General features: G+C 50.5%; 1 protein-coding gene across 1 annotated transcript in view; it reads right to left on the minus strand.

Annotated features, from left to right (window-relative positions):
* Positions 1-1,030: 1,030 nt before the first annotated feature.
* The window catches only part of LOC106809153 (lysine-specific demethylase 5B-like), a 28,908-nt gene continuing 4,775 nt past the window's right edge, over positions 1,031-25,163 (minus strand). Inside the window, exons 3-30 of the mRNA XM_014812135.1 lie at positions 23,106-23,168; positions 22,356-22,512; positions 21,769-21,860; positions 19,695-19,752; positions 18,166-18,269; positions 17,550-17,708; positions 17,201-17,320; positions 16,547-16,672; positions 16,038-16,249; positions 15,236-15,398; positions 14,828-14,947; positions 14,279-14,473; positions 13,693-13,807; positions 13,266-13,332; positions 12,897-13,021; positions 12,066-12,234; positions 9,495-9,618; positions 9,088-9,234; positions 8,104-8,661; positions 7,823-7,954; positions 7,352-7,565; positions 6,178-6,419; positions 5,435-5,804; positions 4,777-4,868; positions 4,595-4,669; positions 3,064-4,126; positions 2,671-2,874; positions 1,031-2,439 (exon numbers count right to left, since the gene is read on the minus strand). Of these exons, the coding sequence (XP_014667621.1) occupies positions 1,031-2,439; positions 2,671-2,874; positions 3,064-4,126; positions 4,595-4,669; positions 4,777-4,868; positions 5,435-5,804; positions 6,178-6,419; positions 7,352-7,565; positions 7,823-7,954; positions 8,104-8,661; positions 9,088-9,234; positions 9,495-9,618; positions 12,066-12,234; positions 12,897-13,021; positions 13,266-13,332; positions 13,693-13,807; positions 14,279-14,473; positions 14,828-14,947; positions 15,236-15,398; positions 16,038-16,249; positions 16,547-16,672; positions 17,201-17,320; positions 17,550-17,708; positions 18,166-18,269; positions 19,695-19,752; positions 21,769-21,860; positions 22,356-22,512; positions 23,106-23,168 (6,675 nt within the window). The remainder of the gene's footprint in view (positions 2,440-2,670; positions 2,875-3,063; positions 4,127-4,594; positions 4,670-4,776; positions 4,869-5,434; positions 5,805-6,177; positions 6,420-7,351; positions 7,566-7,822; positions 7,955-8,103; positions 8,662-9,087; positions 9,235-9,494; positions 9,619-12,065; positions 12,235-12,896; positions 13,022-13,265; positions 13,333-13,692; positions 13,808-14,278; positions 14,474-14,827; positions 14,948-15,235; positions 15,399-16,037; positions 16,250-16,546; positions 16,673-17,200; positions 17,321-17,549; positions 17,709-18,165; positions 18,270-19,694; positions 19,753-21,768; positions 21,861-22,355; positions 22,513-23,105; positions 23,169-25,163) is intronic.

Raw genomic sequence — 25,163 nt, forward strand, 5'->3', positions numbered from 1 at the left:
CTATGTTACTAGAGTCTCTGAGGTTCCATCCACCTCTCTCTCTCTCTCTCTCTCTCTCTCTCTCTCTCTCTCTCTCTCTCTCTCTCTCTCTCTCTCTCTCTCTCTCTCTCTCGCTTCTCTCTCTCTTCTCTCTCGCTCTCCTCTCTCTCTCTCTCTCTCTCTCATCTCTCTCCCCTCTCTCTCTCTCCCTCTCTCGTATCTCTCTATCTCTCTCTCTCTTCTCTCTCTCATCTCTCTCGGCTTACATGATGGTGTCTGCGGTCGTGTCTGGCTACGCCTTAGGTACATAACGTCTCACGCTGTTCACGTTATAAACTCCTGATACAATATAAATGTATATTACATATATGTATATATATATACTATATATATATATATTATTATATATACATACATATATTTATATACATATATCAGATAAACATTAAACGTCTCTACATGACATGCATTGGTGGTGATTTACACACCATGCTAAGTGGCTAAATGATCGGAACATAGAAGTACAACGGCTCGTTGCCGAGACGCCCTGATTATATGTGATAATTATACAGTCACCCACACAGTGGTGAGAATCACCACACACTCTCCCCTCCTCTCCCCCACACTACACGTAAACACATTACCCACTAACTTCCCCTCCCCCCGAAACGCCCACAGAAAGAAAAAAAAGACTCATCCATGATTCAGACAAAATGCTACGCGCGCGCGATAAATTAGTAATAGACACATCATGTACACAACGACGCGTGCGCGCGCGGGGCGGGGGGGCGGCAGCCAAACATACACTGCCCTCCCCCACCGCCCTGAGCCGGCGATTCACCCGTTCTGCAGCATCGTCCACCATTGCCGACTCCGATTCCCATTCCCACCCTTCGGTTGCCGCTATGCTGCTCCGCGACCTTCACGCCGACCTGTCCGCCGCGCCTTCACGCGCGACCTTCACGCGCGACCTTCACGCGCGACCTTCACGCGCGACCTTCACGCGCGACCTTCACGCGCGACCTTCACGCGCGACCTTCACGCGCGACCTTTAGTTTATGTCCATCTCCTCGAACAGGTTGCGTTTCATGCTGGCGCTCGAGCCGAGGGACAACTCCACTGCCGTCGCCGCCGTCGTCATCGCTGCCAGCTTCCCTTCGCTCGCTGCCAGCTTCCCTTCGCTCGCTGCCAGCTCCACGCCGGGCTTGTACGGCGATGCAGCTGGAGGCTTTGCCGGCGACGCCGCAGCAACCGCGTTGCCTAGCGACAGCAGTCCACCGACGGGTGGCCCGACCAGCGCAGCGGCTGGTGAGGGCGCCACCGTGAGCTGCGGGGGCGGCGAGGGTTTCTGCTGCGCGGCTGCAGGGCGGCTGCTAGGTGGCGCTGGCGAGGCAGACGGTGGCGCCGCCGCGGGCGACGGCTTCACAGACGTGGGTCGGTATTTCTCGGCGGTCTGCTTCAGGAAGCTGCCGATAACGGGGTAACGATCGCCGCGTCCCGTGCGCGGCGACGACGACGACGACGACGACACGTCGCCCGCGGCAACGCTGGGCTTCAATTCTGCGGGCTTCCCCGCATCCCCGGCGAGCTCGCAGCCTCTCGCTCCCGCCGGCTTCAGCGCGCTGCCGATGATGCTGCCAATGATGGCGCGATGCTGGTCGCTCGTGAAGAACTCCACCGCGGGGCGCCGCCGCTGCTGCTCTGCTGGCTCCCTCGTGTGGGCATTCCCGACAACGCTCACCTCGCGACTCTCTCCCTCGGAGCGCGGCGATGCAGAATCTCCCCGCAGGGGGGCGCCACGCGGAGACGTAACAGCGGACTTGGTCGTTGTCGCTGCCGTCTCGGATGCAGACTCTGTGTCGAGTGGGGGCCTAGAGGGCGCCGGCGGGCGGCTCACGGACAGGTCGAGAGGTTCCTGAGATGGCGGCGCCCTCTGGGGGCTATGGCTAGCGAGAGCGATGAGAGTCTCAGCGACTGACGCGTCGTCCATCTCACCAGAGGGCGCCGGCTGCAGCAAAGGTTTGTCGTCGCCTGTTGCAACCGCCTCTATCGTGCGCACCAGCGAGTCGACGCTAGCATACTTCACACTCGCGTTCGTCGCCGTGGCAACCGCCTCTCCCTCCTCCTCCTCCTCCTCCTCTTCGCCTTCTCCCACCACCTTCTCCTCCTCCGTCCCCACTTCCTTCTCCTCCGCGGTATCCGGTGTAGCGCTGCCGCTCACTTGCGCGTCGTCCACGCACGCCGCCATCTTGGGCGCGTGGTTGGGGCTGCCACCGGAGCATCTCGAGCAGACGTAGTCTTCGTTCTCCTGTAGGTCGGTGGCGCCAAGGCCGACGCAGCCGAGGTGGAACCACAGGTCACAGCCGCCGTCACACTGCACCCAGTGCACCTCCTCCTCTCCTCCTCCGCTGCTGCTGCTGCTACCATTCTTCTGCTGCGGCTGGTGGTGGTGGTGGTTGCCTGCAAGAGTCACTGTTGGTGAGAGACAGCACTGACACACGTGGGTTACGTGCAAGCGTGTTTGTGTGGGACGGGGTGCGTGCATGCGCGAGCGAGTGACCATATACGTAACTTCTCCCGCAATCTTTGCACACACGACAAATTAGCGATTTATATCTCGACGTTTCTCGAAAATAGCGCGGCAGCAGCATACACCGACGCGCGTGCGTGTGAGGCAGAGATGGGACGTACCATTAATGAGACAGGTGTCTGCAGAGCATGGATCCTCATCATCCTCCTCCTCCTCCTCCTCATCCCGGGCTTGCTCCGTGTCGTGCGGCAGCGATGCGTGCTCCGCTACCGACGTGTGCTTGCGTTCAGACTTTTGCTCCTTCTTACTGCCACTCCTTGCCGTGCCGTTGTCGTCTTGCCGGCCGTTCACTGTTCTCTTGTTGCCTGAGTGAGAAGTGAGAAGCACCATGTACGGAGGTGGGATGGGGGGGATATACTACCGGTTTATACTCAATACGTTACATGTTACACATAATACACCATACACTACATGCTACATGTTATATAGGTTATACACCATACACTACATGTTACATGTTACAGGTTATACACCATACACTACATGTTACTCACCCTTACTCTCCTCGATTTTCAGTGAGTCATCTTCCCTACTGGTGTCGGATGAAACTGACAGCAACCTCGGTCCTTTGCCACTGCGCAGCTCACTTACTTCCTTCTCTACATCTTCTTCCCGCTCCAACGCCACAGGATCCTTACCGTCCAGACCGTTCTCCACGTTTGTCTTCATGCTCGTCTTCTTCTTCTTCTTCTTCTTCTTCTTCGTTATCGTCGTCTTCAATCGACTAAGGGATGCCGCGACGGTCCTGCCCCCTGCAGGTGGCGCTGCGGCCTGCATGGCGGACTTGTGTTTCAGCTTGCCGGTGGATGTCTGTGATGGTGACGGAGGTTTCGTCGCATCCTTCCTGCTTCCTGTCTTCTGTGACGTCTTCTGTGACAGCTTCGCGTGACCGTTACACGCGGGCGGCGGCGGCGGGGGCGTGGGTCTCAGGTCCTCACTCAGGGAAGCACACCTTTTCTTCTTCTTCTTCTTAGCGTGGCCGGCCTCCGCGGACGCACCGCCGCCGCCGCCGCCGCCGCCGCCTCCCCCCTCCACCACCTTCTTCTTCTTCTTCTTCTTCTTACTGTCGGTTGGCGAACAAGGTTTCCTGTTGTCCAATGCGGCTTCCTCTTCTCCCGCCACCACCGTCAGCCTCTGCCTCTTCGGCCCATCATCGTCGTCATGACCTTTGACCTCGACATGACCTTGGATCTCTGTGACCCCCGGCTTTAGCTTGTGCTTTTTCGACTTCTTCAGACGGACCTCAGCGAGCGTCTCAGCCGCGTTCACGTGGATCTGTATCTCGTCGCCCGCGTCTGGCCGACTCGCAGCATCGACGGCGCTCTTCTTCAGCTTCCGCTTGCTGCCGCCGCCATCATCGTCGGATGTTCGCTTGTTGCCGATGCAGGCGTTGTTGTCAGATGTTCGTCTGTTGGCAGTGCCAGTGTCATCGTCGGATGTTCGCTTGTTGCCAATGGCGGTGTCTTCATCGGATGTCCGTTTGACTTGCTTCTTCTTTGGTTTGCTTGGTTCGGCAGTAATCGTTGGCGATGGTAGGTCTGGTGGCACCTTGACGGGCTGAGAAACAAACGAAGAAATCAGCGGTGTTGCAAACATCACATACACCTCACACACGTGAACAACGGCATGCCAAACAATGTTATAAACATTTGAAATCCTTTCGTATTTAGCATATGGAGTCCTTTAAATATAAGCGCAATAATATAATTATGGTTATGTTGCATTATATTATCTTTTGTTTTGCTAATATTTAAGTTTAGAAATGCTCAAAGTAGAATAAATATTATCAAAATGTTATTATTGTTATATAATATATTGATACTAACAAGAGTTTATAACCTTATCAGTAATATTAATTCTAGGTTATTAGCTTATCAGGTATAACCATTTCTTGATATTAACATGGCGTCCCCCCCCCCCCGTGTCTCATCTCGGCTGCGTGGCGGGACGCCTGCAGGACGTAGCACAGCTGTTCTAGCTCATCTAGCGCCACCTACCTCTGCACACGCGGCGCCCCCTACTCACCTCATGTCTCGTCTCGGCTGCGTGGCGGGACGCCTGCAGGACGTAGCGCAGCTGTTCTAGCTCATCTAGCGCCACCTACCTCTGCACACGCGGCGCCCCCTACTCACCTCATGTCTCGTCTCGGCTGCGTGGCGGGACGCCTGCAGGACGTAGCGCAGCTGTTCTAGCTCATCTAGCGCCACCTCTAGGAGGTTTCCCTGCATCAACACGTCATCCAGCTGATGTTCCAGCGTAACGGAGAGGGCGCCACCGCTGCCCGCCACGCCGTGCGGCGCTGTAAGTATGAGAATGCGAGTCTTAGCATGACAACACAACGGCGCATAAAGGCGCAACGGCGTACGCATACGTACACCAAGCTACATACACCGTGTTAACAACTGAAAATGACACCGTCACTACTACTGGACATGTGTGAAAAAGAGGTCTGGAGACGGCTTCTTCTAACTTTTTACAGCTGAAAAAAAACTTTTCTCCTCCTTATATACCCTGTCCGCGAGGGGGCACCAAAAGGGGGCGCCGGGGGGTTCAGGGGGGCGCCAAAGGGGGGTGCCGTTCACAGAAAGGGGTGCCACAGGGTTGGGGGGGCGCTAAAAGGGGGAGACACCTACTATTACTGTTATCTGTCACGATTACTACTGTCTTATGATACTACTTCATCTTCATCTTCTTTCTTACTCTGTACACGCTCTCCTGTAGTGTACACGCGCGTGCACACCGCACAGTGCCCGGAGCGCAAGATTAGTAAACATGACTGCTACCTAAATCAAGCCTCACAGCAAGGATTACAACGTTGGCACGCTGCCAAACTGCGAGAGCCGCACGAACATAGAAGGCGCTTACCGGTGGGGCTGGCGCACGCGCGGGGCGAGTATCCGCGGTCGATGGCTGGCGAGAGGGTAGGCGGACGATCGCTCGCGCTGGAGCCGATGTCCAACACTAGCTGCTGAGTGACCGTGCTGCCTCCTCCGCTGCCACCGCCGTCCCTGCATCCATCCTCCTCCTCCTCCTCCTCCCTCACCCTCGCCCCCGTCTCTGCCGGCCGGTCACCCACCTCACAGCTGAGTCGCGGCGGCATGTCCGCCGCCGCCGCCGCTGCGGCCGAGGCGGGGGTCTGTACGGACGCGGTGGGGGGCGCCACCTGCCATCCGTTCTCCATCGTCGACACGACGGTGGCTACTTCTCCCGTCGCCATCAGCTTCTTCGCTCGACTCTGAAATCACAACGCGCGTGTGAGAGACGTCAGAGATCGATCACGACACATCGAGTGATCGATCGAGTGATCGATCACGACACATCTAGTGATCGATCGAGTGATCGATCACGACACATCTAGTGATCGATCGAGTGATCGATCACGACACATTGAGTAACAGCAGATATGACTTCAACAATACTTACACTAAACATGACACAAGAGTGTAATATAAACATAATTAGACTGAATAACACAATAATAGGTATTAAGGAACAGTGTATAATAGGAATTAGTATACGATTTACAAAATATATATATAGATAATGCTCTCATGATGTTATTCTGCAGCGACGGCTGTGCCATCGTGCGAGGAGTGCGTTTCACAAACCTGCCACCGGATGGCGCGCTCGGTGAGACACTGTAGAGCCTCTCCCTCGGCGACACGGACGGGCAGACGCTGCAGCGTGACGATGAGCGCGAGTACAGCGTTGAGGCGTGGACGCCGCGTGCGCATGCAGCGCGAACACAGGTAGCCGCTGCCACCGCCGCCGCGCTCCCGCGTGCCGCGCTGCACGGTCGCCGTGCGAGGCTTGCCGATTGATCGCTGCTGCGGCGGCGGCACGCACGTACCTACGGGGGAAGGAGGTGGGTGTTAGTTAGATACGAGATCAAAGTCTTTCGTAGATATCTGTCGTTTAGCTTTTAACTTTCACCTGTATTTTTAATTCAATGTCATTTACTTCTTCAGCGGCGTCGAAATGGGATCGTGATCGAAGAGCCGCCATAATTCTCACGGTTTAATACTGTGATGCATACGTGAACGTATTCTAACACCGATAGCTTTACTTTTGCGATTTACCTTTTAACTCTCACGTCTATTATTAATTTAAAGGGATACTTCACTCTAGTATTTGAGAGTATATTATAATAGTAGATTTACAAATAATAGCACATTCCTATAAATAACTATAGTTAGTTTACGCATTCACGTTTGGCATAAAACAACATTGAATTTCAAAATCTTCATTTTTGGGTGCTGACATGACACCCGCGACCGTGCTGTCACCCTGGAAAAGTTGCCCATTTGCCAGTTTATTTTGCACGTTACAGACCGAGGGCTAATCACAAAAGTGCAATTATATTTATACCTAAATGCTATTTAACCGAACAATACTTATTTTAGGACAAATTTATCCATATTATAACTGAAACTATATGTTTATAAGATATTCTTCTGCTCTTAAATTAATAAATAAGAAACACCCTCGGTCTGTAGCCTGCAGCCAGAACATTGCTTTGCGCAACTTTTCCAGTGGGTGCGCTGCCAGTGGCGCCACCGTCGTTGTAAGCAACGGTACAGCCGTCAGTTGTAAAACATTAAAAAAAAATATTTCTAATAAATATTGAACCATAAAACTTTTTATGACGCGTAATTCTAACCTATCTTAGCTGAAAATATCTGAAGAACCTAGAGAAACGTATCCCTTTAACCTTAGTCGGTTCACCCATCAGGTGACCCCCTCACCCTCTGCAACCCAGACCTCGCGCACAGACGCACTTACTGTGGAACCAGTCCTGACAGAGCTCACAGCGAAGCATGGCCTCGGAGTGAGGCTTACGACAGATGCAGTAGAGCGCGCGTCCGCTGCCGCCGCCGCCGCCGCCGCCGCTGCCGCCGCTGCTTCTGCCGTCTTCGTTGTACTTGTGGCGGTTTCGCGCGCGTAGCTCCGTCATGGCTGCGATTTCCCGTGCCTCCCCACGCGTGTAAGCCTCCACCTACGCCGCCAGAACGATGACGATGACGGCAGAGAGAAGAAGCATGGCGTTACAAGACACGGTCTAGCACCTCCGTAACGGGGGGATTGTTTTAAAGGGGGAGGGGGAGAGGAGATAGCTGTCGTTAGGCTCACCCTAACCCTAACGTCCTCCCACATGGAGATAAAAAATGTTGTATATATATATATATATATACATGTATATATCAACAGCTCGTGTCGACTGAAGTGAATAACCAGCACGCGCGTTGCCCTCACCACATCAGCCGTGCTGCGTGAACAATCAAACACAATGTCGGCAGCCGTCTCAGAGTCTCGCCCTCGCTTCTTCCCCGGACGCCTACCAGCGGGGGCGCCGTCGCGGCCAAACTCCCTCCTAGGTAGCAGCACCTGCAATGCAACGACAATAAGCATCTCACCATACCACTATTACTTTGTCACCTGACTTTTGTTGTCACCAAACATATATCTGGGAGTTCAGATTCACAATACACTGCAATGAACCAGTAACATGAGTCTGTGAACAAGCAAGCGCCTACCTCCAGCAGTCGGTCACAATTGCGTTTGAGGAACGCGAGGGCAGCCTGCTCCCGCCACGCCCTCGCCTCCACCGCAGCGCCATCTATCTCCGCGAGCGCGTCGAGTGCAACGGGCAGCGGGCGCCCCCTGGTGGCGAGAACCTCCAACGCCTCGATGTATGGCGGGTGCACCGCTACGCGCGCCGCCTCCGCCTTCCTCGTCCAATCACGCGCCTTCCTGAGCGCCTCCCTCACCGCGTGCACCGCCGGCAACGCGAGAGGTGGCGCCGCCTGCTCCGCGCCGGCGACGATGGCCTCCAGGGCGGCGACGGTGCGCGGTGGGCGGGCGCGCAGGGCGGCGGACGCGCGCTCCTCCCACGCCTCGCCGACCGTCAGCAGCTGCTGCAGCCGCGCCATCGCTCGCTCGACCGCGGGGTGCGGAGCCTGGTTCACGCCGGCGTCGATCAGACGACGCAGGGAGTTGAGCGAGGGTCGGTCGTCCCGCTGGTCGCTCCCCGCCGCCGCCCCTGCCGGCATTGCCTCTCCCACCTCCTCCAGCCAGCAGGCCTGCTGCAGTTGCTGCAACGCACGCGCGACACGAGACAACCGGTCAACGACGAGTCACCGAGCAGCGTTACAGAAAGCAAAGAGAAAAGTAACCTGGTTGCAGGGACGCAACGCTATACATGCATAGAGGTACGAGGACAATAATATCACCTTAGTGATATAATAATAATAATAATATACTAATTATAGCAATAATATCGTAAACGTGAGTGCAGCAGACAGTGGCGCCTGCATGGTTTAACCGTCAACCGTCGCCTGTACACACCTGTTTGAACCTGCTTCACTGCTTCTCTACTTAGTACTCAGCAAAAAGGGTGGAAACGGTGCCAAAAGGACAGCCTTGTATGCGGCGGCACCGGCCAGTGGAAACTGAGAGAATCTCTTCACTAGCCCATAAGGCCAGTAGCCCAGTAGGGCACAAGAAATGTATTTATTCACCTGTTTGAGAGCAGATATCTCCGGAAGCTCTATGTCGAGCGACAATCCCTCGTCCAGCATGTGATGCAGCCGCTCCGAGTTAGGAACCTCGTCCTGCAGAGTCCCGCGAGCCTTCGTCTGGAAGTTCTGCGCACGCTGCAGCAGATCCTGCCAACGACGACGACAAGTTAACGACGCTGCGATCGTTAAGCTGCGAGGAGTTAATTACTCCAATGACGTGCATACTACCAAAGCCGCCAAACACTTGCACTCACGATCATCACGTGGATCCATTGTCACCACGTCGCCATCGTCGTCAACGCTAACATGCGCGTGATCAGCGTATTTAGCCGCCGTCGGATAATTAGTTTAATCCCTGATTGCTCGTTAGTGTTTCCGTGAGAAGCGTGTGCAAACTAGGTAGGTACCTTGATCTGCGCATGCTCTGCTATTTCGCAGCTGAGTCGACATATTTGCTCGTAGAACTGTTGTGCCTCTGCCAGCGTCAGGCGACCCGAGCTAGTGTACTTCTGCTCGCCCGAATGCCGATGCCTGAAAACAAGAGAACGTACAAAGCGATCATTACTAGAAGCTCTCTCGATGTAAGCGCGCGTCTCCTGTGCTGTGTTCTAACCCAGCGCACCAGCTGCGTTACCTAGGTAACGTGACGTGCAAAACACATGTCAGACGTCAATCAAGATTCAACTAGATCCTATCTGTCAAGGGGAACACGATACACCTTGCATCGTTTTGATTCCGACTGACTTGAACTAATAGTATTACGTGTGCAAACACATAAATGTATATAGATAGATAGATAATGACAAAGCCGAGCATCCGACGATGTCTGTTTGACACATGCAAAGCTAGTAATAAACACACTCGTCGAGTTTTAGTTGCACAATTAGTTGACACTGTCGATGGCAACCATGTAATATATGTCTGGGTACACATGGTGCAAGTTTTACTTAGTTTTGCTATTACTATCATAGACCTGTTTAGACCTGGGGCCAGTTTCACGAAGCGCAATTAAGTCCTTAATCATGATTAAATCACTAATCATGATTAACCTCCCGTACTTAAATTGAAGTGACTGTTTCACGAAGCGTAATTAACTTTAATCATGATTAAGTTAATCACAATATTTAATTCTCCTCGGGAGCATGATTAAATCCACTAATCATAATAAGCCAGTTCGGTATTTTGCGCCGCGCAAAGAATCATGGGAAATGTCAAAGGTCATTCGAGATGAACAAGTACCGCTGACGCAGCGCTGTATAAACTGTGTGTAAAAGTAACGTTTTCGGTGAGTTTTCGTCTTCTTAGTATCTTATATCGGTTATGGCTGACGCAAATGACGATGATATGACACTGGATGATTCTCTACAAAGCCAATGCTTTGAAGCATTTTTTAGCGGACAGGGAGTTGAAACAGACGAGACGAAAAGACGAACTCGCTGCTCTTGCTTATGCTACCGACTGCCAGTGAAGAAAAACGTCGTCATGCTGATCAATTAAAAATAGTACGATTATTGACTCAACTGGAGTGGTAATAACAGCTAGTACTAGTGCTGAGAGGGTCTATATGTCCCCCAGGGTACTGCCGGAACGTACCCTAGCTGGTACTATCTAATATGCCAGACCGTACCTCGCCTACTCCACTAACGAGTCTAGGGAGTCGCCTACGCCTATACTCCCTAACCCTAACTATATATCAAATAGTTACCACCGAGGGTACGTTCCGGCAGTACCCTGGGGGACATAGACCCTATGAGCCACAGTAGCTCAGCTGGCAAAAACCTATTGTTTATCCCAAATGACCAATGACCGCAGTTGTAATGCCGAACTCGCTTATTAGTTGCTAGTATACTAGTAGTAGTATGTAGGTACTACTAGTACAGTAAGTAGGCTGCAAATTTTTTCCCCAAGAAAATTTAAATTATCTAAGATTAGCTGTACTAATTTAGTAATTATAATTGCAAATAAATTCCGTTTCAGCTAGGTTCCGTTTTGCAGGTACTTTTGCATTGTCCGCCATTTTGAATACAGTGTAATTCATGTTTAAGTCGGCTAATTATGTGATTAGTTAAATATATAATTAAATCACTTCGTGAAACAGATTTTTAAGTATGATTAACTAATCATAATTACGGGAAGTTAATCATGATTATTGATTTAACTATAATTAATGTTAATCACGCTTCGTGAAACCGGCCCCTGGTGTTTTAGTGAAATGCCATTAACAATCTTCCAAAATCAAAGAAGTAATAAAACAAATACCAGTGACTGAACCCATGGTCTGTGTCTGAATTAAGGATTTCTGCTAGTAACAGACTTCATATTCATAGAGTTTCCGATTCGTTACTCTAATAAATTTTTCTTCACTTTCTGAGGTGCATTATAATGCACATTCAAACGACCACACAAAAACAACAGATGTAATCTGTGTAACCCTACATCTGCTAATATGTGCACTATTGAGATCAGACGAACAAAAAGCTACCGACGACTAAGGAACGACAGTTAACAAGCATGATCGTGAATATAGTGTTCGGAAAACGTCACCTTTTAGACATAGGATTGATGATTCTGGTGGGCAGAAAAATGAAAGAAAAGCACGGATTAACACGTACATCTCATGAGATATGAGAAAGAGAGAGAGAGAAAGAATTCATGAGAAGTTTGGAGAGCTCCCTTCACTTCTAATACTGTGGGAGAGCGAACAATATTCAAGTTGCCTATATTTAAAACGAGAAGGTACATATTATAAATGTATATATATATATATATATATATATATAAATAGATATATATATAGATATAGATAGATATATAGATATAGATAGATAGATAGATTCAGAGATAGACAGATAATAGATAGATCATGAAAAATGAATGAATAATGAGTAATAACTATCTACAGGAATTTCTTCATGAAGATGAGTCAGCAAGTGTTAGTCAGCGTGAGATCAGTGGGACACACTGTGAGGTACACTGACCGCGTGCGCACGCGGCGTGAGACTAGCTGCTGCGCGAGGATGGAGCATCGGTCAGCGTCGGTGGCGGCGGCGTCCAGCGCGGCGCGTAGCTCCCGGGGTCGCGCGCCCGCCTTCCTGCTGTAGTGCTCCCGCTCCCACTCCTGCAGCAGATCCCGAAGCTCCCCCACGCCTGCAACAACACACACACACACAGTCACACACACGTCAGGTAGGAGAGTCTGCAGGGGGGGGGGAAGGACAGCGGGAGCGGAAGTAATGATCACGATCGTATAATGACATCAGCAGCAGCAGCAGCAGCAGCAAGAGCAGTAGAATCAGCAGCAGCGGCAATTGCAACAGCAGCAGCAGCATGAGCAGTAGAATCAGCAGCAGCGGCAATGGCAACAGCAGCAGCAGCGGCAATGGCAACAGCAGCAGCAGCATGAGCAGTAGAATCAGCAGCAGCGGCAATGGCAACAGCAGCAGCAGCGGCAATGGCAACAGCAGCAGCAGCAAGAGCAGTAGAATCAGCAGCAGCAGCGGCAATGGCAACAGCAGCAGCAGCATGAGCAGTAGAATCAGCAGCAGCGGCAATGGCAACAGCAGCAGCAGCAAAAGCAGTAGAAGCAGCAGCAGCAGCAATGGCAACAGCAGCAGCAGCAGCAACAATGGGAACAGCAGCAGCAGTAGCAGTAGTAGCAACAATGGGAACAGCAGCAGCAGTAGCAGTAGTAGCAACAATAGCAGCATCACCAGCAATGAAGTCAGTTGCCATGCCAACAGGAAGCCTACAGTGCTGCCGACAACACTAACAATATGGTGATGGCTACAACGGCAATGATGGGATCTTACTGGGTCGGTCGTCGCCCTGTGAAGCCAGCACGCTCGCCGCTGCCTCGCTCCATCGCAGCAGCAGCTCCTTCCTGCGCTTCAGTGTCTCTACATACGGTAGTAGCTCATCCAGCTCCAGTCTGTAGCTGTAGCAACACACAAGCACCCGCACAGTTACATTAGTATAATCAAGTATTACACGAAACTGACACGTATACAAATTCACGTTGAATCTCCAGGACAAAGTGACGCAGTCACAAAGTGCAACTCAATGTTTTCACACGTAAAGTGAAGAGCAGTAAGGTTATATCTATATAAGATTATATATAATATTTATAAGGTTATATATAATATTTATAAGATTATATCTATATAAGTTATAACTCGTACTTAAGCCATTTTTTCGATAGCGGGCAGTCACACAGCTTGTCTGCGTGGTAGAGACAGGCCAGGACATCTGCAGAAAGAAAACAACACCTAAACACGAAGACTTTCACCAACTCCGTGTCACTTAAGTCTCTAACGAGCATATTAACGAGTATTTAAAAATATATGTTCTCGTTAATGTATTTTACATCGACGCGGGCATCGTTCTGTTTCTCTGCAGGTTTAATTCGACTCTACCTGCACCCTTCCCCTGCTCTGCTTCACCCCGCCCCTGTACCCGCACCCTCCCCCTGCTCTGCCTCACCCTGCCCCTGTACCCGCACCCTTCCCCTGCTCTGCTTCACCCCGCCCCCTTCCCCTGCTCTGCCTCACCCCGCCCCTGTACCCTCCCCCTGCTCTGCCCCACCAACCTGCCCCCACTCGCTCTCACCCGGTCTGCATTCACATGTCAGCGCCGATAGGTAGCAGGTCGTGTTGCAGTGGAAGCAGATTCTCTCATCGTCCGGCAGCAACTCAAACAGCTTCTTCTTCGCGTTGACCTTGCCCTGCGTCGGCCGGGAGAACGAAGCGAGAAACGATGAGAATGGAACGAGATGTTCACCGCTGCGCTACAACAGCGACTCGTGGGAACCACACGCGTGACATGCCTCGCCATGAACCACGCCAGATGAATCGCTGAATAGAAGCTCAATGCTTCTTCCCTTCGCTCAGCTAAGGCTGCCTCACGATAGATGCCCCCAGACAGGGTATTAGCCAGGAATGAGTATTGTGGGAGTGCAGAAAAAATATTTGTGAGTGCAATTTTTGTGTGTGTCTCAGCCAAGACTGCCGTAGCGGTCATCGTGAACGCAGTAGCGCACCGGGGGCCTCCTCCGGAAAATTTTTAAATTGTTAAATTTTTTTGGCCGTACAGTTTCAAAACTGAAAACGGTCGCACGGCTCGCTGGCTAATACGTTGCCCCCAGACGCATCAATGAATAGATAACTTGCGGCTGCTTCACTACCTTCCTCCTCACCTTCTCCTCGAGCTTCCTCCTCAGCGCCGTCTCCTCCGCGATCAGCATCCGCAGCCCGTCGTACGCGACCTCCGCCAGCTCCACGTTGATGTCTCCCGGATTGTTGCCAAGGTTACACAGCACCTCGTCGTGCGAGAAGACGCAGTAGCGTCGGTGCATGCGGTAGTGAGAGATGCTGCGACGTCCAAAGTCAAACTGCAACGACGAAGAGACAATGATGGAGGGACAATGATGTATGGACAATGATGGAGAGACAATGATGGAGGGACAATGATGCATGGACAATGATGGAGGGACAATGATGTATGGACAATGATGGAGAGACAATGATGGAGGGACAATGACGTATGGACACTGACGGAGAGACAATGACAGAGGGACAATGACAGATAATGACGCACGATCACGTACAATGTACATACGGCAATCTACTGGATAGAATCTCCAGCGATGATGGATGGAACAGAGATCCACGCTGAGGATTACACTGGATTACACACCCCTGTGTTTACATGTGTCAGACATTTAAACATCTACATGGATCCTTACCCAGTCGGGAGGGCAGAAGTTAACAGCCTCAGCACAGTTGTAGCCCTGGTTGAAGCCGGCGTGATATGCACGAGGGAAGGTGACCACAAACTCCCCTGCCTGCTGATTCGTCTTGTGCACCTGCATCACACGCACACAAACACACGCACACGTTAATAACTGTGTAAAATGGCATTAATAAGATCAAGTCGGCCATTACAAACCGTAACACTATACTACAGGTGCTCTTCTCTAGAGAGCAGCCATATGTAGACTATTAATTCGTTATTAGAATCTCATGTGTACTGCGAGTATTACAACTAACAACAATAACACAATTTCACGTGCATACAACTACCAAACAAGCGCGCATCTCACAACAAAACTACCGCGCCTCAGCTCATGAAACAAGTGAGCATCCTCGCTCACCGGCACGCCCTTCTCCATGAGCAGGTTTGGGTGCATGATGGTGACAAGCTGGTGCATGAGGTCGGGTTGAGCCTCGAATAACTCCGGCGCCTGGTCGCGCATCGCCTGCTCTAGCAGCTCAGCTGACGATCCCGGCACTCCGTACCACGTCTTAGGCTCGCCCCTACAGAGCCGGGTAAAAAATACACGGGCGCGATAAGCAATTCGCTCTTCAAACCTCCGAAATCGCTCCCGTGAGGCTCAAAATAGCTCCCATAAAATTAATGACAAGAGCTATTTTTTCCACAGACTTGAAAAAGAGCTCCCGTGAAAAAAAAAGTAATTTTTTCCCTGCTACAGAGGCAGCCACGTCCCGTTAGAAGTGCCGCTGCCACGCACACACACTGGACTTCACGTGTGTGGAGTAGGTGTGATAGAGGGCCAGGGACGGAAGACTTACGCGGAACTAGCAATGCACGGAGGAGGACTAGGAGCATTCACTTGTGTGAAATTCTAGATCCAATTCATGTCGTCAATCATTCTCATCCATGCGATTTTAGTTAGCGAAAGTTCCCACATGCATTTGCTTCCCTTTTATACTTATTCTCAATTACAATATTTAGATATAGATTTGGGAACAGACTGTCTAACAGAAACGCACGCACACACACACATCATCATCATCATCATCATCATCATCATCATCATCATCATCATCATCACAATCACCATCATCATCATCATCATCACCATCATCATCATCATCATCATCATCATCACAATCACCATCATCGCTACATCACGTCACGCGTAGTGAACCTACCAGTGCATGTAGTTGATGGAGTAACTCCAGTGGTCCTCTGTGTGCCAGCAGAAGGTCGAGAAGCACATGCCGACGTAAACCCACGGCACCTTCATGCCAGAGATGTCAGCCGTGATGTAGCGTAGGATCGAGTTGTCCATCACTGCAAGGTTGTTGAGGTTCCACGGAGACTCAATGTACTGCTCCTCACCTTGGAACTGATCGGCAGTCTCCTACCCGACCACCGAACGACGAGAGAGAGGCACGTGTTACACTGGTGTTACCATGTCGATTTAGATGCCAAGCCTTTTCTCATTCGACAAGATTTCTTTTTTGCACTTTTACCCGTGTTGACTACTATGACTTAGGGTATTTCTAAATGGCCATTTGCATATTTACGAATAGCAGTTTAACAAATACCCCAGAATCTCTATACTTCTATCATTACTTCACCATAAATTCAGACAGGTTCCGGGCTGGGGGGGGGGAGGGGTGCTGCTGCTTGCTACACTGCAGTATATGATAGGTACCCGTGTGGGGAATCCACTGCCTTTCTCCAGTGTGCTAAGGTCTGCTCCGTATTCCACAACCACATCCTCATCCACCGCCCGCGTCAGACGCCAGAACTCCGTCTCAACCGTGTCGGGTGGCACCATCTACAGGCAGAACGTGAAATTAACGGCAGGAATCTATCACGTGTATTACGTTACACGATGTAAGGGTACATTAGCGGCACACACGTGACCCTGCCCCGGTTGCTGGGGTTGCAGTTACATGGTTCATACAGGAGGACTGAAATTTTTCCCAAGGACTTTTCAAGGACATTTTCATGAAATTCAAGGACATTTTCATGAAATTCAAGGACATTTTCATGAAATTCAAGCACTTTTCAAGCACAAAATCAACATTTACTAAATTCAAGTACTTTTCAAGGACTACCCTCAAATTCAAGGACTTTTCAAGGACTGTGCGAACCATGAGTTACTGGTGCTGATTCCACCTGCATGCCGAGTAGGTAGGGGGGGCCAATTAAAACATGATGCGTGCAAGTTTTCCCTGAAGACGTGTGCGCAACCATAGCAAAGTGCATCGGAGTAAGTGGTACAAACGTGTGACTAATATACCTGTAAATAAAACTATGATAACGAAAACAACAACAACAACAACGAAGAGTTTCGACGTACGTGAACCGGCGTGTGGAAGTAGTCGGACTTGAAAGCGTCTGCCATTTCTCCGAAGCTCTGTAGAGTGTACTCTCGCTTCGCTTGCTCGAAGCCAAATGCCTCGCGCGGCTTCTCACACGCCTGAAAAATGCAATATTTTATACATTATATTGTTGAATCAAAATTTTATTCGAGTCTGCCTGGTCCTCACTCAAAAAGTAAACAAACCCGGCAACGATTTAGAAGAGCAAAATGCCCATGGATTAGCGGATCATCATGCCAGACAATAAGATTTTAACCCTGAAATTCCTGCCCTGCTCCTCTCACGATAAATTGTTTGTAATGCTCACACCAGGGGGCAGGATCTCACCTGTTTGACGCACTTCGGACAACGCCAGTCTCCCTTGGGTATGTCGCTGAGCGGGGGGATGAGGCAGAAGGTGTGGTAGGAGTCGTCACAGCCATCACACAGCAGCATCTGGTCCTCAGCATCCCCTCGCCCGCATGTCAGACAGAAGTACTTGTCAGCCTGTAACACGTGCGGCATCACGGTCACAGCAATACAATATCATCATTGTAGCGTAACTACGGCATAGAAATACCACGGAGCATCGCATGTTTACGGCATTAGCAATACCGTGGTTGTATCATAAAAATTATAGCATGGATATTTCGTTGGGTATGGCATGTTTATCGCATGAGGCATACATCACATGGTTACATAGAATGGTTATGGACTCGTTATACCATGGGCATAGCATGGACATAACATCATACATCTCACTGGCAACATATTGTAGCATCGGTAACAAATCAACTTAGCCTATTATTTGCGAGCACTACCACATTTTACGAGTAGCAATATTGAGTTACACACTCATTGCTACCCGTAGTTTTTACACGAGCGGATTTGAGACTGATGTTACTTAGTATAAACATGCACGCAGCCATGCATTCCCGCGATGGCTGGAGTGCATGCTACTCACGATGCTGGGAGGATACTGCTTGCTGCGCTGCTTCCCCTTCTTCTTTGGTGTTTTCACAGCTACTTCTGGTTTCTCCTCAATCTCACTCGGCTCCTGCTTGACCTCTGAAAGCAGTCAAAGGTCATCAAGTGCGTACTCCTATATCATAGTACAAAAACTGCATTACGTTACAAACTTAGCAAGGTCATCAAGTGTGTACTCCTATATCATAGTACAAAAACTGCATTACGTTACAAACTTAGCAAGGTCATCAAGTGTGTACTCCTATATCATAGTACAAAAACTGCATTACGTTACAAACTTAGCAAGGTCATCAAGTGTGTACTCCTATACCCCTTTTCCGTCGTTAAAATGCACTCGTAAAATACAACAGATGTCGATTTAATCCGTCAGATCTAGAGTCTAAGTCATTATCATTTCTGTCAATCATGACAATCAGAGTCTAGATAACTGAAAAGGTCATTCTATTTTTGGTCGCCTTCACCACACGAATAAGCTCTGCCGCTGTTCAGCACCGGATGAACCATCTAGGGAGCCCTCGCTCCTGCCCGGATATTCTAAGCCCTTCCCCCCTCACACTCGTCAGCCCTCCCTCCCACATTTTTCAGCCCGTACACTCCCAATCTCAGCGCCCTCCACTGCGACCCTCTGCGCCTCCTTTCTCGCCACCTGCCAGCCCCTCCGACTCGAGCCCGCCTGTCACGCCCCCCTCCGCTCCCGTCACATCTCAGCCCCCCCCTCACATCTAGCCGGCCTCAACCCCCATCTCAGCCCTCATTTCGCCCACCTCAGCCCCCTCACCTGCCCACCTCAGCCCTCCTCCCCTCCCCCTCCGCATCTCAGCCCCTCCCCCCCGCTCCCTTCACACATCTCAGCCCCTCCCCTGCCCCACCTCAGCGCGCCCTCCCCTCATCATCTCAGCCATTATTCCCACCTCAAGCCCCCTCCCCCTCGCCACGCCTCGGCTCTCCCCTCCCATCTCAGCCCCTCACTCCCACCTCAGCCCCTCCGCCCTCACATCTCACCCTCTTCCTCCCACCTCAGCCCCCTGCCCCCTCCCACCTCGCTCTCCCCCTCCCATCTTCAGCCCTCCCCGTCACATCTCAGCCCCTCTTCTCAGCACCTCAAGCCCCTCCCCCTCCCACCATCAGGCTCTCCCCTCCCAATTCTCAGGCCCGTCACCTCCCTCAACCTCAGCCCTCTCCCCTCACATCTTCAGCGCCTCTTTCCTCCCACCTCAGCCCCCTCCCGCCTCCCATACCTCGGCGCTCTCCCCCTCCCATCTCATCCCCTCGACCTAGCCCACCTCAGCCCCTCCCCCTCAACTATCCTCAGCACCTCTTTCCTCCCCACCGCAGCCCCCTCCCCTCCGCACCGTCCGGCTCTTCCCCTCCCAGTCAGCCCCTCAACCTTCCACCTCAGCCCTCCCACTCACATCTCCAGCCCTCTTCACTCCCACCTCAGTCCCTCCTCCTCCCACTGCTCAGCCCTCCACGCTCAACCGTCAGCTGTGACACGCTGGCACGCACCTGCCAACCGATGAGAATCCCTGGAGTCTTGGGAGCCGGCCTCCAGGGAACGCGTAACCTCCTCAGCTCAGGGCTAAGCGCGTGTAAAGCAACATCTACCGCCGTCCTGCAAGCTCAACACATCACGTCAGAAACGCGTGTCAGCGTCCGCCTCTCGGCGTGCCACCCCCGCTGCCGGCTCGAGCGCGCATGTCGAAGAGAGGTGCAAAAACAAAGAACATCGACCGCGGGGTCAGCTACCCAGCAAAATTCAGTGAAACGAGCACGTGCGACGCATACCAGACAGATTTATAAAGCAGTAGTTTCAAGAAAACGTCACATTTAACGCAAAACAAGTGTCACACAGTGTGTGGGATGCCATGCAGTATTCTCACGTGTAAAATTAGACATATTGATCAATAGCATTTGGCAAAATTATAGAGCTGTAAAATAGAAATCATGTGCAGCACACTAAGTAGTTCTTTGTGGTTTGGTTTACAAATGTGGCGATACCTCTCATATTTATGTGACAGCTCAGCGTGTTTTTTAACCACAGCATGCATGTACGCGCACGCATGTATGCACAAACACACACGCTCATGCATGTACATGCACGCATGTATGCACAAACACACACGCCCATGCATGTACGCGACGCATGTATGCACAACACCACACGCCCATGCATGTACGCGCACGCATGTATGCACGAACACACACGCCCATGCCATGTACGCGCACGCATGTATGCACAAACACACACCCATGCATGTACGCGCACGCATGTATGCACAAACACACACGCTCATGCATGTACGTGCACGCATGTATGCACAAACACACACGCCCATGCATGTACGCGCACGCATGTATGCACAATCCACACACACGCTCCATTGCATGTACGCGCACGCATGTATGCACAAACACACATGCCCATGCATGTACGCGCACGCCATGTATGCACGAACACACACGCCCGACCGCCATGCATGTACGCGCACGCATGTATGCACAAACACACACCGCTCATGCCGATTACGCGCACGCATGTATGCACAAACACACACCCATGCATGTACCGCGCGCACGCATGTATGCACAAACACACGACGCCCATGCATGTACGCGCACCATGCATGTATGGCACAAACACACACCTCATGCATGTACGTGCACGCCATGTATGCACAAACACACCACGCTCATGCATGTCGTGCATGCATGTATGCACAAACACACACGCCCATTGCATGTACGTGCACGCATGTATGCACAAACCACACACGCCCATGCATGTACGCGCATACGCATGTATGCACAAACACACACCATTGCATGTACCGCACGCATTATGGCACACAAGCACACACGCCCAAGCAGTGGTACGCGCACGGCAATGTATGCACAACACACACACGCCCATGCATGTACGCGCCACGCAGTATGCACAACACACAATACGACCGATGCATGTACGCGCACGCATGTATGCACCAAACACAACACCGCGCATGCATGTAGCGGCACGCATGTACGCCACAAACACAACACGCCCATGATGTACGCGCACGCCATGTAGCACAAACACACACGCCATCCAATGTAACGCGCACGTCATGGTTGCAGAAACACACCACCTGCATGTTCACGGGTACGCACGACTCTATGCACAAACACACGCCCATGCATGTACCGCGCACCATGTATGCACACAACACACACGCCCATGCATGTACCGCACGCTATGTATGCACAAACACACGCCATGCATGTACTCACGCTTGTCCAAACACACACGCTCAGTCCATGTACGCGCACGCGATGCTATGCACAAACACACACCAGCCCAGTTAGCATGTAGGCGCCGCATTGTAGATGCACAAACACACATCGCCCATGCATGTACGCGCACGCATGTATGCGACAAACACACACGCTCATGCCATACATACGTGCACGGCACATGCACACCACACCCGCGGAGCACGTGCACACCGCATCGCCACGCATGCACGCACGCACACATGCAGCACATACACAACACGCACATCGTACGCATGCACCACAGCACGCCAGCACACAAACTACGCACCGTAGCGCACCCCTGTTTACGCAGCGGGATGTCCTTGCAAATGAGCCGTTCGACCTTCGCGACAAGCACGTCTTCCTTCCGTTGTGAGGGCCCTGCGCGAGGGAATCCTGTGAGCTTGTAGTCTTGTCCTTCACACTCCGCGTTCCTTCCTTCCCTAACTACCGCCGCTGATTGCCAGCTTCTCGCATGTTCAGCGTATGCTGCTAACGCCACGAGGTCGGGGTGCGAGATCGTTACGCAGTAATTACTTAGCAGATTACGGACCGATTAACAGTACGGCCGAGCTATAGCGTTCTCAGGAAGAGACTTTGTGAAATTTCACTACACCATTATACGGAAGCATATGACAAGATATGGTTTAATGTTTTAACTAACTCTTTCCTTTACTACATATCTCGTAAAAATTGATTACCAAAATGCTCCGCAAAAAGCTGCTGGGGTTTTCAGACTATTTTCAAGACTCCATCTCTCTGCTCTCTCTCTCTTTCTTCTCTTTCTGCTCCTCGCCTTCTCCATCTCCTTCTCTCCTCTCTCTCTCTCCTCCCTCACTACTCTCTCTCTCTCCTCTCCCTCTCTCTCGCTCAGGCCGGACTTGAAGATGTCGTATGGGTAGAGAATGCGCTCATAATGTCCCTTCAGCAGTGAGCCGACGCCCTTGCCCGGCTCGTAGCCCATGCGACTCGCGACGCGTGTCCACTTACGCTCGTACGACACCGTCTCAAACCCTCCCTCATCGGTGACAATCTGAAACGTGCACGTGGGCGTGTGAGGGGACGAGACAGTTCCTGCGTGGGCGTGTGTGGGGATGAAACAGTGCTCGCGTGGGCGTGTGCCCGCACTAGCTGCGTGGGTCGCCACTCTCCCTCCATCGACCCAGCTTCAGCCGTGTGCTGCCATGCTACAAGCTGTAGCCAGTTATAGAACTGACACTGGGTATGTGGGTGCGCTCATACACGGACCTTTTAAAGCAAGGTCACTCGACCTTGGTTTTACCTTTTGGCTAGCGTCCAACAGACCTGCCCACTGTTAATCGGTGTACACTGGCGAACAACATCAGTGCAATCAACAACCCAACCGGATTTCAGTAACATTTAGCCATTCAGGAAGATTTCAGGCCAGTAAACATTCGACAAACGCACACCACATATTACAAGTAAACAACCTACTTCCTCATTCAGCCATAAATATGTTATGCTCTGCTCTACTCAGTGCTAATTCCGAGGCAATTTCACAGCGCAGACCAGCCCGTGCCAGCAGGGGGCATCAGTGATGGGAATTAAGACACACGCTGCTGTGCTGGTGATGATGTCATGATGATCGATGATTAAGGAATATACCTTGTGCAGCTTATAAAGGTCAAGAACTCTGCGCTCCACGTTCGGCAGTCTCAGGTGCGAACCCTGCAAAACAACAAGCATCGTTGACATATATATGCCATGCAATATTCGTTCGTGGGGGAGCGGAAAATCACTCGCGCCAATGATCGGCCGTGGTATAGAACGATTGTACTTGTCCCGAATGATTACTCCGCTTACCACCATTTTCAGCTGTGCCAAATTGCGTTGTTTTCGCGTGATATAATTTGACAACCTTTCCTCGAGCAGTGATTAAAATTAACGCTCGCCCAGTCGCCCGAGGCGAGTAGAAATAATGTTGGGCCCCAGAATTTCATTGAAAAGTCGTCCGGAATGCGAGGCTTTGTTTTTATAGTTAAACATTCAATAATCAGTGGAATCACTACGATTTCAGTGCTATGATTACGCCACTACAATTCGCTCACCATTTCCTAGAATTTTGATACATTTTTTGACCACTAGAATGAAAACTAATTCACTCTATCCTGCTAGGACTAGGAGTAGGAGTATCGAGTAGGAACACGTTGATACACGTTCATGGGGGCGGCCACTTTTCATGTTGATTCCCTGGTGAAACGTAAACCAGGCTCTCATTGGTCCAGGGCTGGGAACTCAGCCAGTGAGAGCATGTGTTTTTTATATGGTGTTGTATCTGACCAGAGAATATAAATCAATGCCACCAATGCAATAAATTTATATGCTCTGATCTGACATTGCCACTGATCATTGGGAAGGAACGTGGGTTGTAACCATATTATATTACATGGTTGTAATTAGATACAATAATGCAACCCAACAAGGGTAGCCCCCTACTCTTGTTGGGTTACAATTTACATTATTGTATCTAGGTTGTAATACAATCCAATGCAATCTAATAAAAATTGTGATCAATACTAAATAAAATATATTGAATTTTTGTTTTTTTCAATAAAATGCCATCAAAATGCTGTCCCCGCCAATCACGGAATTTGATTCAGTGCCAGCAATAAATTTATGGAACGAGCAGGGTACGTGTCAGGTATAGGTCAAGGAGGCCGACTTTTAAAAATAAAGACACAATGCTGGAAAACGCATTGGAAATTGTTGAGAATAATGGCGCTGATGATAGAACAGGGGCTCAAACAGACACGATGACGGCTGATGAAACAGGAAGTGACAATGGGGACTGGATGGACTCTGACAATGACATGGAAACTGTTTTCAAACAATTGATTGAGTAACTACTCTAATTAATGGCGTAATAAAAACAAATGTGGAAATTGTTGAAGTACTTCTTTTTTACTTCTTGTCACTAAATTAAGGTATAGTACGGAGTCCCCTAAATAAATATTTGTATTGGCCACTCGTCGTGCACGTTTCATCGGGCACCACCGACTCTGTCGCCCTATTGAAGTGACATCATGTATTTTCATAGACTTTAATTGTACCGTTTGCAAAACAGACTTGCGGTTCTTTTCTCAAAAGATTTGCTCTGAATCTTCATGCTCAGAATGCATAATAGCGCACCATTTTAGTGTCAATATCCAAGAAGACAAACCCCAAACTTCGGCGCTTCGTGCCATAAGCTGGGCCCCTAAAATTTGAGCTAGGCCCCTAATATTTTTACTTTAGGGGCCCAGCTGGCTACTACATTTTTTGGTAAGTATTCATTACTGCCTCTAGCATGTCACGCAATTATGTACGATTGCCGCACCAACACCGTCAATAACTTAGCTTAAATGAATTAGAGTATTTCACATCGGGAATATCGATACAAGAGGGTAGTAGCACGTACTGCAGACTCGCCTCGGGGAATTGGGATTTTCGTCCTCGTATATTTGTTCTAGAGCACGTTCAGAGACATTTATAATGAATGCAGGATTTTAAGAAAAGACTGAAACTACCTGAGATCCACACTTACACTAGGGCCCAATTACATGTATATATATATAGCTTCGAAAATGAATGGAAGATTATTTACCTACTAGTACTACTAGCAATTTATCTGAATGAAAACAGTTTCTTAGAAACAAAGGTAATTCTAGATTTCCAGATATATAT

Source organism: Priapulus caudatus, unplaced genomic scaffold, assembly GCF_000485595.1.
Source record: "Priapulus caudatus unplaced genomic scaffold, Priapulus_caudatus-5.0.1 Scaffold332, whole genome shotgun sequence".
NCBI classification, from domain to species: Eukaryota; Metazoa; Priapulida; class Priapulimorpha; order Priapulimorphida; family Priapulidae; genus Priapulus; species Priapulus caudatus.